We start from the raw sequence: 13,251 nt of genomic DNA on the forward strand, positions 1-13,251 counted from the left end.
AACTGGGAAATTATACACACAAGCCCATAAAAAGCTTGAAGGGCCCCTAGAATCTCTAGCTATGCTAACCAATAAAGGTCTTCCAATGTATGAAGCCAGTCTGTAATGACTGGAGGAGGTTGGGTGTATTTTTCAAATATTAAAAGCACTGCAGGATAAAAACTAAGAGCATGTCTAGTAAAATATGATAAACATATCTAAGATGCATGCTAATAGACAAAAAATAAATGATTAGAGTGCATTTGTCTAAAAAATTCATCAAATATATGGCAATACAGTTGTTGTCAGTAGGACTGGGCAAAGGGACATTGCTGCATATTGCAAATTTTGTGTGACCCTTTGCCTCTGGATATTGGGACCTCTCAAGATTCATGCTGCTGCCACCCTGTGATGTGTTTATTATCTATAATGGACTGTGTCAAACATTATGGAAAAATCCTCATGACACCAAGGTTGTGTGGCTTTCACTGCTCCATAATATCAGTTTCTTTCTCTAACACACAGGCCAAGTCTGGACTAATTGGCAGAAACTGACTTACCAGTTTTGCAGCGAAAACTTGGGAGCTCTGTACTTTTAAGAGCTAAATCTATTTTTTCTTCCGTAGTTGGCAACACCATTATGACATCACAACCTGTTTCCAATGAGACCATCATAATGCTCCCATGAAATGTCATCAACTTCTCCCAAGCAGAGAAACCCGAACCCACCAACCAGGGGCAGGATAGCCTGAAGAAACGTCTACAGGCAAAAGTCAAAGTTATTGGGGTAAATCTAATTCAGAACATGTTGGAGAGGGGTTAGGGGAAGTGGGAACAGATGATGTATGTTTTGGGACTGGTCATCCGTTGTGAGTGTGGAGACCCTTAAGTTTTGCTGGAGGGACTTTGGGGTAGAAGCCACTTGGAGAAAACTGTCCCAGAACTTTTCCACAGGAGATTGTCTTAGAAGTGTTTTTTCCCTTATTCTGAGTATGAGGAGTTGATTTTCTGTTGTTGTCTTTGTATTTTTGCAATACAGTACTTCTCTATATTTTCTTTTACAAAAGTAATGGTGGTAAATAATGACATATTGTATATACATTTTTCTGTATTTCACAACTGCATGCTTAACAATCCACACTGATTCTTTGCAAGGAATTTTTCCCTTACTGCAAATTACAGAAAAAATATACCTCCTCTCCCTGTTTTCTTCTTACCTTTTTGAGAATGGAAATGATATTTACCTTTTGTTTGTCTGTTTCTCCTCTCATCCAGAGTTTATTAAAGAAGCTGTATTGCATGAAGGGAGGAGAGAAAGAAGGGATCTATCTTGGATTGGGAGGGAAACACAGAGTTTTGGTTTCTAGACTTGCCTCTGCACTTAAGTGATCTGAGGTGAGGCACTCTGTTTGACTGGATTTCAGGACCTGGTGGGACTGGTTTCCTTGCCTCATGTACAATCACATGGGTTTCTATGAGGCTCAGGTGACATAAGGTCTAGAAAACTTCTTGGTAAATGATAATAGAGCTGTGAATCTCTGAGGTGGATGTCAGGAAGGAAAACTACCTCCTAAGACAGAGCTTCAGTTATACATGAGAACATGCAGTATTTGGTTTTGTTAGTTTGCTAAGGGTGGTGGCCTCTAAATGATGAGAACACATGGACACGTAGAAGGGAACAATGCACACTGGGGCCTTTCAGAGGGTGGAGGGTGGGAGGAGGGAGAGGATCAGGAAAAATAACTAACAGGTACTAGGCTTAATACCTGGGTGATGAAATAATCTGTACAGCAAACCCCCATGACACAAGTTTACCTATGTAACAGACATGCAGTTGTACCCTTGAACTTAAAATAAAAGTTAATAAAATGAGCTTCCAGAACCTTAGCTATAGGATTGTGGGCTGCAGTTTCCAAGGAGCTGAACAGAGAAGGCCAAGCTGTGTCCACTGGAATCTGGGAGATGAGGGGAGGGATTTCTACACCACCAATCCTCCAGAGAAAGTGAGGGCTTCCAGGTGCCCCCGTTCTCAGAGAGGTAGAAAGAGAGTTACTAGTCATGGACTCAGAAGTCCTGAGAGTTGGGAAAGCAGATCCCAGCAGCCACTGTGAGCTGGAAGCAGGGGCCATGAGCAGACCAGGGCCTGAGATGCAGAAATGCAGAAGCCTTCCTGAGCACCTGCCAGACACCCGAGACTGTGGCTTCTGTGGCAGAGCCACACACCCTCCGGGATGTCTTTTCATATTTCTCACTCCAGAGTTTCCACAGGGTTTTTATCCTCACTGGGATCTTGCAGAAGGCGATAATGCATTAGCACCATGGGAGAGGCAAAAAAGGCCCTGTTTTTTTTTGTTTGTTTGTTTGTTTGCTTGTTTGTTTTTGACATGGAGTCTCGCTCTGTCACCCAGGCTGGAGTGCAATGCCACAATCTCGGCTCACTGCAACCTCCATCTCCCGAGTTCAAGCAATTCTCCTGTCTCAGGCTCCAGAGTAGCTGAGATTACAGGTGCACACCACCACACCCAGCTGATTTTTGTATTTTTAGTAGAGATGGGGTTTCACCATGTTGGCCAGGCTGGTCTGGAACTCCTGACCTCAGGTGATCCACCCACCTTGGCCTCCCAAAGTGCTGGGATTACAGGTGTGAGCCACCACGCCCAGCCTGGCCCTGTGTTTACAAATGCTGGTTTTAATCCTCAATCTTCCTTTCTCTTCCCACAGATTATCCAGATCTTGTGTGGTGTGAAGGTATTGAGCTTGGGAATCATTTTGGCATCTGCTTCCTTCTCTCCAAATTTTACCCAAGTGATTTCTATGCTGTTGAAGTCTGCTTACCCATTCATAGGACCCTTGTTGGTGAGTAGTTTCTGAGGAGGGAAGCATGGGGCGATAAGGGGAGGGAGATGCCAATAGCTTAAACTTTCCACCTGCCACCTTGCTATGTTTGATCTGCCAGCAGCAATGAGTCAATGGTGAAACTTTTTCTCTTGTGTGTGTAGTTCAGGGAGGATTGAGTGGGGTAGGATGGCAGGGGGTTCCTGATTTTAGATCAATTTCTTATCAGACTCAAATACACATTTCTTTTGAAGATCATCTTATTTTTCACCTTATCATCTTGAGCTATGATGAAGCTACTGACTTCTTTCCGGGTTTAGGCAAAACATCCGTGAGTTAGGATAAGGTTGGGAAGAATATTAAAAAAATGAGCATCAATGGAAAACATCATAAACTCACAGAGAAACTACACAGATGCTTGTGGGGATCATGGAGGAAGGGGAACTTATACCTCTGAGCATTTTGAAAATGCTTTTACTGCATTGATGGATTGCCAGGGAAGGCTGAGCAGATGTCTATGTCCCAGTGATGGACTAGAAATTCCTCTGAAATAGCTGCAGCTCTGGGGTTTCAAAAGGACTTAGCAGTCCTTTTCCCAAAGAACTGCTGTCTCTTAGATTGCGCTTTCTCATAATTAAGCTTCTCTTTTATAGATGTTTTTCCTTCAACTTCCTGCACCTCAGTACCTGTTATTAGCTCTTGTTTTACATTTGTTTATTTGATGCATCAAGAAGTTCACCGATTTGTCTATCATGTCCATTTTTCTTCTTTTATTAACTAAAGTTTCATCTGATTTTGGATGTCACTGGTTTTCCCCAAATGACCTTTTTCTGTGTCAAGATCCATGCAAGGCTACTACATTACGCTACATTACATTTGGTCATGATGTCTCAGGCTCCTCTAGACTTTCTCAGATTTTCCTTTTCCTTGAGGACTTCAGTACTTTGAAGTAGTACTTGCTGAGATTTTTATAGAATGTTCCTAAATTGGGGTTTGTCTCATATTTTTCTGATGTTTAGATTTGGGGGAATTTTTGTCTGATGATAACAGAGGTAAAGCAACATTTTCATCAAGTCATATCAAGGGTGATGCTACCAACATACTGTCACTGACACAATTTACCTTGATCATGTGTTTGGGGTAGTGTGTTTGGAGCTTACTGAATCCAAAATGGAAAAGAAAGGAAGGTTGTGGGAGGAAAGACAGTCAACAGACCACTGTTGGCTTCTCCTCTGTAAAGTTACTATTACTAACTACTAAAGTTACTTCGTCTTTCTCCTCTGTAAAGTTACTACTTCTTTCCCTCCTGTTTCTATAATCTATTCTTTAAAAGCAAGTCACTAAGCACAGTCAACCTTTGAAGGGACATCTAGTCCATATGTTTGCAGACTTCACATTTGTTTATACAGACAAATAACTAAATGCCTGGGTTACAGGAATCACAGTTTTTCTTTGGTATTTGTCCCCCTTTCTTCTAACTGTCAAATAATTTTCTTTCCTTAATGGCTCTAAATCTGTAGGTCATGAATACTCCAGAGGATGAAAAAAATTTCTTTCATTTTGTAAACACACCCTTGAAAGTTTTCTGCCATCCCTTCTTGTCTTTCCTTCTGTTCTCATTGACCATTTTACCTTAGCCTGGGGAGCCAGCAATGTAAGATCCACGTCTCAGCTTTTCCCATCTTTTATTTTCTTTTAAAGAAAATCTAGTAACAACATTTTTCTGCCCTTCCAAAAAATGGAAGAGGAGGGAATACTTCCAAACTCATTTTATGAGGCCAGCATTATCCTGATATCAAAGCCAGACAAAAACATTACAAGAAATCTAAAGGTTAATATCCGTAATGAACATTGATGCAAAAATCTTCAACAAGATACTAGCAAACTGAATTCAACCACATATTAAAAGGATCATTCACCATGATCAAGTGAGATTTATTTCAGGGATACAAGGATGGTTCAACACATATAATCAAATGTGATGCATCACATCAACATAACGATGGACAAAAACCATATGATTCCAATTCTTTTCTCTTTCCATACCATTGTTTTCATGTCCTTCTCTAAAGTTTACACCAAAACTTTAGAAGTTTGGTGTACATCTTACACCAAAAGTTTATCATTTCATTAAGAAAACGAATAGTATTTCCTGGCTTTTAAGGTCCTCATTTTGTTTATTTGGATATATTTCTGCTATCTTTTTTTTTCTGTTGCTATCTGAACACTATATGGGCAAACGGGATAAATCTATGTCTTTAAATGGATATTACCTCGTTGATCATTTGTTCCCCAAGGCTTTTCCCATGAGAGTTTTCTATAAACATCATGATAGTGACATCGCAGTTCCTCTTTACATGGAAACTGACCTGACCATTTTCTCTTTTATTTTAGTTTGTCATCTCTGGCTTTCTATCAATTATCACAGACAAAAGGTTAACCAAGCTTTTGGTGAGTATGAGAACTATAACCCACAACTCAATGGATCAAAATGAAACTTAGAACACGTTAAGGCCAGTCTCTCTACTTTGAAAAGTTGAAAACTCAGTTCTAGAGCAGTTAGTTGTTAGAGTTAGGATCCAGGCCTGGATGCTCCATGTCCTTGTTCAGAGCACGTTTCTCCAATTATTGTACCCTACATCAAAGTCTCTATTCAGAGAATTATAATATCCCTTCAACCAGTGTCCAAGAATCTATCACAGAAAAATTGTGCTTATTTATGATGCTCTTTTGGTGATAACTGGTCTTCAAATTTAGGTTTTCAATGGCAAGGGAGCTGACAGTGTTATAAACAGGTCTATTTGTTGGGGTTCACTGTTTAAGCCCAGGTGTTACAACCCTTGAAAAAAATGAGTCAACATGCTGTTTATGTATGGTACTATCTCTCATTCTTTCATCTATCTCACTAGAAAGATAATACCTTTATTTTGTTTGAGTATTAATTCTTGCACCCTAAAAGTTGTCCTTGGTCATCTGTATTGGCTAAGAAAAAAAAACGCTTTACCTACCTTTATCCCTTATTCCAGCAAAAACTAGAGTTGGAATTGGCAGGGAGAGAAAAGCTGGATTATAGCAAGAAGTGTTTGTTGTCTGTAAAGTTTCATTAAGTCTTCACTCAATCCTATATCCCTCAAAGGATTTATGTTGGAGATTATGTAAGAGAATGTCATATAATTTAATTGCACAGAAACTCAATTTGGAAGCTCTGGCTACAAAAATCTCCCAAAGCCAGCAAGGAAGTCAGAGAGAGTGCCCAGAAAAATGCCAGTTCTTTCTTTCCCTCGTTGGTATTTAGAGATTATTATTTGGAACCCTCAGTTACAATCCAACACTAGATCTGTGCTGTGCAATGTAACTGTCTATGATGGAAATGAAATGTAACTTTCTATGATGATGGAAATCCACAACAGCTGCACTGTTACAATGTGGCGGTCACATGTGGCTATCGATGATGTGAAATATGGATAGTGCAACTGAATTTTAAATTTTACTTAATTTTACTTCAAATATAAGTAGCCCATGTGGCTACTGGCAACCATACTGAGTAGCCTAGTACAAGAGTAATGTTTTCAAACTTTTAGTAGGAAATATATGGGCCTCTTACTCCAGAGAACAATCCCACAGTGAACATGCAGGAAGCTCAAGGATGCAGGATGTGGTCTCGGGGTGGGCTCAGACTCACCAGAGACATCGAGGCTTTAGTGAGTTCTACTCTTGTCACACATTGTACCAGCCCTTTTTGAGATTGAAGAAGAGTGCCATCTCAAGACAAATCTAGCTTATTCTAAGAAATATAGACTCTAGGCATCAAGACTACTACTGGCTACTAGGAGGCCCAGGAGTGTACACTTCAGTCATTATGTTGGGAAATTGGGGTCCCAGAGCATCAACTGGTGAGTTCCTAAAAGAAGAAGTGCCCATATGGGATTAAATAACACTCTACTGTATGGCTGTGGGGTGTGCCCTGGAGCCTACCTACCTGTAACAGTAGCTTTCAGAATGCTGTGAGCTCAGTTCTCTTTTCTGTGTGAGTTGGAGTAAAGGAAGTCACTTCTGAGGTCAGTTTATTTATTCCCTTCACTTCATAAATGTAGAAATGAGAACCAGAGTGGGAAGTAAAACCAAGGAACTGAGTACCCAAGGGAACAAGCTGGGTCAAGTCTATATTGTGACCTCAATTTTCTGACATCCAGTCCAGGCCTTTATTCTGTACCTCCCGCTGCCTCCCACACATTACACCATCCTTGGGCCCGCACCTAGACCTCTGCCCACAGCCACCCCATGGTGCGCTCAATGTGGCCAGTCATATGCCTGCCCAGGTTCCAGGGCCTGCCTGAGACTCAGAACCACCCCCTCACTCATCTTTGAGAGGTGTGCTTTTGAGAGAGGCAATAGGCACGCAAGAGTGAGCTATTAGGTTGGTGCAAAGGTAATTGCGGTGTTGCCATTGAAAGTAGTGGCAAAACCCAAAATTACTTTTGCACCATGCTAATACACCATCCAGATTTTCTGTGTGGTTGATGCTTGCACGAGGGGTTTCTGAGTTGGCCAAGAGAGAAACTGCATCTGGTACATTGCCACCTTTGCTTGTGGTCACACTCATAGTAATTTTCCAGGCAAGCCTCGTGGGCCCCGCTATCTGTCCCAGGGAAAGAATTTAGGAGAGTAACATTCTCTACCACACTACTGAGGTCCTGTTTGAGGGGAACCAGTTCATATGTTCATTCATTCAGCCAAGTTTTACGTTGCAGATTCTGAGTTTTTGGCTGGATACTGGAGAGGCATACAACAAGAAATGATCCTTCCCGGACTTCCTGAGGGAGACAGATAAGGGAATAACTTGCAATGTAATGGCAAAAAGGGATAAGAGAGATTCGTAGCCCTTTGGGAATGATTCTTACCCAGCATGTCTCTTTCAGGTGCATAGCAGCCTGGCTGGAAGCATTCTGAGTGCTCTGTCTGCCCTGGTGGGTTTCATTCTCCTGTCTGTCAACCCGGCTGCATTAAATCCTGCCTCATTGCAGTGTAAGTTGGACGAAAAGGATATACCAACCAGACTTCTTCTTTCTTATGATTATCATTCACCTTACACCATGGACTGCCATAGAGCCAAAGCCAGTCTGGCTGTAAGTATTTTTTAGATGGGATGTTCTAATTTTATGAGGTTTCTGAAAGCCTTGATTTCTTATTATTCCATCCTTTGAAATCTCTCTGTTAATTCTGGTTTGGGCATCTGGAGGAAGGCCAAGGTTATGTAAATCAAAGGGGGGCTGCATGGATGAGATTAAGGGGATTACATACTAACAGAGTGGAATTGAAAATGTCAGATAAGGTTGATGATGAAAAACTAAAACTTATGGTTTGTAGAGTTTCTTAATTACTCAACTAATCTAATTTTGGAGGCATCAATTATGAGTTTGTCAAACTGAGAATGTTGGTACATAAAGTGGTGAATTCAGATTGGCAAACAGAGCAGAAAGACCCGGGTGATCAGAAAATGCCGACAAGGAAACGTGGTATGTGTGTGTGGTAGGGGGTCAGTTTGGTCTAAAAAGACATCAGACTAAAGATGAAGAAACAGAGAATACGAAATATGGGGTTAGATGGTAAGGGTTTCTCCTAATGATTACAATAATGAATAATACTAATCAGGTGAAACGGTAACATTATTATTGCTTTTTGTTATAGCTGAAAGAAGTGTGATATCTTAAATCAGGAGATAAGAAATATAGGGAGATGGAGAGTGTAACTGAGAATTATTGCAGGAGAATTCTCTCTCTTTGGAAGAAGAAAAACAATGAAGTTTGGCTAACAGAAATAATATGTCTGAAGTTGAAAAATTAAGGGGTATGTGCATGGTCAGCAACGCATTGAGAGGAAAACAGGCAACATAAAAGTAAAGAAGTTGCAGAATATTTATTGTCCTGCAATCATATAAATGAGGTCAGCCAAGAACTCACCTGGACGATGGACAGATAGAAAGGTCTGGTCCAATTCATGCTTGTACAGCACCCATTATAAACTGAGCCTTGCTTCCAAGGTAATGGTATAATGAGGAAAAAGTGCATGCAAATGAGGCTGACAGTAATTGGTACAAATTCCACCTTGGGAAAAATTCTGGAGAGAAATTTGGGAGAAATTTGGTAGTGATAAAGTATAAATTCATGATGGGACGATTTTATATTGGAAATAAGAGAGATTCTGTTGAGCTTGCTTGCTGGAACAATTTCTAGGTAATGGACACAATGTGTATCTTCTATTTAACTGTGTGTAAATACCACAAAACAAAAGTTCATGTGATCAAATTATCTCCCTTTATTATCAGATGACCAGTTCTGCACAAAGAATGTCTCAGGACAGAAATGGTAGAACTCATCCTTGTGAGTTGGTGTTGGTGATTAGCAACAGTTTACTACCTTCACTGTTTTTTTCCAAGTCTTAAAACACCAAAAACAGCAAAAATAAAAAATAAACAACAAAAATAAAAAACATCCAAACAGGTTCAGATACATAGACAGGGATGTCAATACTGAATTTTACAAAGGGCGTACACAGCCAAAACCTCCTTGATCCTCACAAATCTCTGAGAAATAAATGTTAGTATGCATGTTTGATACATGAGGAAACAGGAGCTAGAGAAAGAGAGAGATTTGTCCAGGCTTACACAGCTACTCAGCAGTAAAGATGAGACTATAATGGAGCTGCTGATTCTCAGTCCTGGGAGCTATTACACCACTCTGCTCTCTTACTGAGTGAACAATGTCATCAGAACTACGTACGTCTCAAAGAAGTGAGAAACAAGTGTATGAAGTGGATTAGTTGATTTAGTTACTACTCATCTTCCCTTCTCCTCTCAAGAAACTGAATGAGTGAAGGAGTTGAATTAAGACAATTGTGAGGAGGAGCAGTTTTGTTTTCCTGATTGTGTCCTTACTTCATTCTCTAATGGTTGAGGTGGTCTTCATCTCTATGGTCACTTCTAAACTAGGCATGAAAGCTTCGGCTGACCCAAGCATCACCGATATTTTATTTCTTGACTTTCAGGGAACTCTGTCTCTGATGCTGGTTTCTACTGTGTTGGAGTTCTGCCTAGCTGTGCTCACTGCTGTGCTGCAGTGGAAGCAGACTGTCTGACTTCCCTGGGTGAGTGTGCTGGCCAGCCTCGCTTAATCTTGCCTAGTGTATCTTATCTCTGCACTGTGTTGAGTATGTCACCAAGAGTGGTAGAAGGAACAATCAGTCAGTCATGAGATACACATGGGAGGTCATTTAAATGGTGATGGAAGACCGAGAAGAAAAGCAGATGGTAATTGAGTAGCTGACAAGCTGAGAGTTCACTGGATATGAAAATAGTTAAAATGAGAAATCAACTGGTTCAATCTTCCCATTTTGTCATTGAAGGGAATGAGACTCTGGGAAGTTAAATGACTGGGCTGGCATTATGATATGAGTTTGTACCTGTGCTGAGGACACTAGAACCTGGCTTGCCTCCCTTCTAAGCAGAAACAATTTCTGCCACAACCACTAGTCTCTTTAATAGTATTGACTTGGTAAAGGGCCTTTACACATGTGACTGGATCCAGTGAATGTCTTATGCTCTGCTTTTCCTCCTGGTGATTTTAAAATTCTTTTTCCTTTTAAAAGATATATTAAAAATGTATTGTTGAATCAAATTCCAAGGGATACCACCCCTATGGACTTATTGCTTTATTTAACTGAATTTAAAAGCCTTGATTTATCCAGAATTTTATTATAGAGAATAGAAGGAATACCTGACTGATAAATTGTAATTATTTGAAGAACCCAGTGATCTGCTCTACTTGTCTTGGATTAGCCAAGAATTCTATGTATACAGTTGGAAAAAATGGCATATCCACATGTATCTTGAACCTGAGTAAAGTCTGAAGACCTAACATACTTTGTTTCTTCTAGAGTGTGCTTTTCCTGCCTCACAGTTACTCATGTCCTCAAAGACGACTCATGACGCTGGATATGAAGAACTATTGACTTCTTGGGAAAAAACGGAGAAATATTAATTAGAAAGTTGATTTTTATGATAATGGAAAACCTAACCATTATAAAAAAGCAAACTTGAGTTTCCTAAATGTAAGCATTTAAAGTAATGCATATTTGTTTTAAAAAATTATTTCTCTGTCATTTATGATATGTGTTTATTGGGGATCTCTTGGTTTGCCTGATACTGACTTCAGCAAAAGCACAGGGCTGTAAATTACTATTTACTAGACTAACCAAATAGTCTTAGACATTTCCCAGAAAACTAGGCAGAATGATGATTCAATGGATCACAGTGAGGCAAAGGATACAGCTTTTTCTTATACTCCTCAATTGTCAACAGGAGTTAACTGATTTGCTGTGGTGCGCAGACTCTTTTATCACAGGTGCTACTGATTTATCCCATGTATTTTACTCATTAGTGCATAAAGGCAAACCCCATAATGAAGTCTCCGAGTGTATGAAAGTAGCCGGCTTCAAAATAAAATCTTTGAGTGCATACTTTATTTTAATACTTATTTTGTTGTTTTTTCCTTTAAACACAGAATAAATCAACAATGACAGACATAAACCCAAATTTTAACTCAATTTTCTCCTCACCAATATTCAAACAAAACTAATGAGTGAACAAATGCTAACCAGGAATGCTTATCTGTTATGAAGAGACAACCAGTTCATACTTAACGTCCTTATTTCAAAATAAGAAAGACCAATTGTTTGAGTATAACAAACATAAGCCTCACCTCGCTCATGCACACACATGCACACACACACGTGTAAAAAAGTATTTCAATTTTATATGACCTCCATTTCTTTGAAAGATTTTGTCATATTTCCTTGCTCTGACCCTCTGTAGCAGGGGTCATACTTCATACTCACTGTCTCAGATATCCTGATACTCAGAGAGTTTCTCTGCTCTTTTTTTCCAGTCTCAAATGGAACTGTCAGTTTCTTTGATTTTAGCTTTATCTTCAAATCTGTTTCATTATGTCTTCTCCCTGTCCTTTGCACCCCCCACTGACACACACCATTTCTTTTATTTATTTGCCTATTGTGGACATTCAACTTTTATTGATACTTGTTGGATACCAGACACTATGCTTTTAATGCCAGGGCTACCAAAGTGAATAAGATACATGATTTGGCTTCAAGATATTTATAGTCAAATAAGGAAAACAGAGATGACAATGAAGTTAGGGATTTCACTAACTGTTATTTGAGCACAGAATAAAGACACTAACTGTTATTTGAACACAGAATAAAGAATATCATCTTCTGCCTAAAAGAATGTAGAGGATAAACAAGTGTGTGTGTGTGTGTGTGTGTGTGTGTTGTGAGAGAGAGAGAGAGGGGGAGAGAAAGACAGAAAAGACAGAATGTACCTCCTTTGAAAATCCACCTCCCCACTATTAATCACATGGTGCCACCTTCCGCCACAGGAGAGGACCATTGAAGCATTGTCATTTGTCTGGGGTAATATCAGAGGTTCATTGTCTCATGCCAAGAAAATTGAAGACATGGACACACAAAGAGTGAATTTAAGAGCAGAAGTTTAATGGCTAAAAGAAAGAAGAGTGCTTCCTCATGCAGAGGAAGGGATCCCGAATGGATTTCTGGGTTTGGGGCAAGATGAGGTTGGATTTATAGATGAGTCTGAGGAGGTCATGTCTGATTTACATCAGGCATAGTAGATTGGTTGGACCAGGTGTGCCATTTACATAGCATGGGAAGTGCCGGCCATCCCACACTAATCTTTTATTATGCAGATGGAGTCTCCACCTGGCGGGCACCATATTGCCTGCTTTTTTGCTGCACACATGGTGAAAAAGAAAAGGGAAGAGGGAACCTCCATGTTTAATATATCTAGCCTCCAGGTATCCCTTTTCTATTGGCACAACTGCTGGCATTCACCTTTGCAAGCTTCCAGCTTGCTTATCTATTCTTGCAGCTTGATTTTTCAGGCTTCTTTTGCTAGACAAGAAATGATTTGGGGGCTGCTTTTTAATAAAAAGAAAATCTTACTGAGAACTCCCTTACCCTCACTAGCTACTTAAATAATTTCTTTTTAGCTCCTGTGTTATTTCTCCCATCAGAAGTAGTAACCCTAACTGCTGTTAGAGGGTGTTGGACAGTGACTCTTTCTGACTACTTCCTGCTGAAAAGGGGCATCTAGTGGGGACAGCAGCTAGGGCTCCTCCTGAGTTCAATCTAACGGTCCTCAGAAGAAAGGCGTGTCCATGTGTGGTTCTGCCTGCAGCACCATTTAAAGTTTGATTGCTTCTAGGCCAAAAGAGATAAATTTTACAAGAAGGTTTAGAATATAGGGTTTGAATATGAGTATTAAGATTACCATTATTAATGGGGGTACCATAGGCCATAACCATGCCAGTGGAGTTTGATACCTGTTAGCCATTTTAATGGATT

At 40.0% G+C, this 13,251-nt stretch overlaps 1 protein-coding gene across 1 annotated transcript; it reads left to right on the forward strand.

Annotated features, from left to right (window-relative positions):
• Nucleotides 1-613: 613 nt before the first annotated feature.
• LOC736599 (membrane-spanning 4-domains subfamily A member 6A) lies at nucleotides 614-10,919 on the forward strand. Its single transcript, XM_054662314.2, is given in 7 exon segments — nucleotides 614-766; nucleotides 2,701-2,835; nucleotides 5,209-5,265; nucleotides 7,734-7,940; nucleotides 9,859-9,957; nucleotides 10,747-10,771; nucleotides 10,774-10,919. Coding segments are annotated over 7 exon segments (747 nt in total). The 5' UTR covers nucleotides 614-619; the 3' UTR covers nucleotides 10,851-10,919.
• The last annotated feature ends 2,332 nt before the right edge of the window (nucleotides 10,920-13,251 follow it).

The sequence above is a fragment of the Pan troglodytes genome, chromosome 9 (genome assembly GCF_028858775.2).
Source record: "Pan troglodytes isolate AG18354 chromosome 9, NHGRI_mPanTro3-v2.0_pri, whole genome shotgun sequence".
NCBI lineage: Eukaryota > Metazoa > Chordata > Mammalia > Primates > Hominidae > Pan > Pan troglodytes.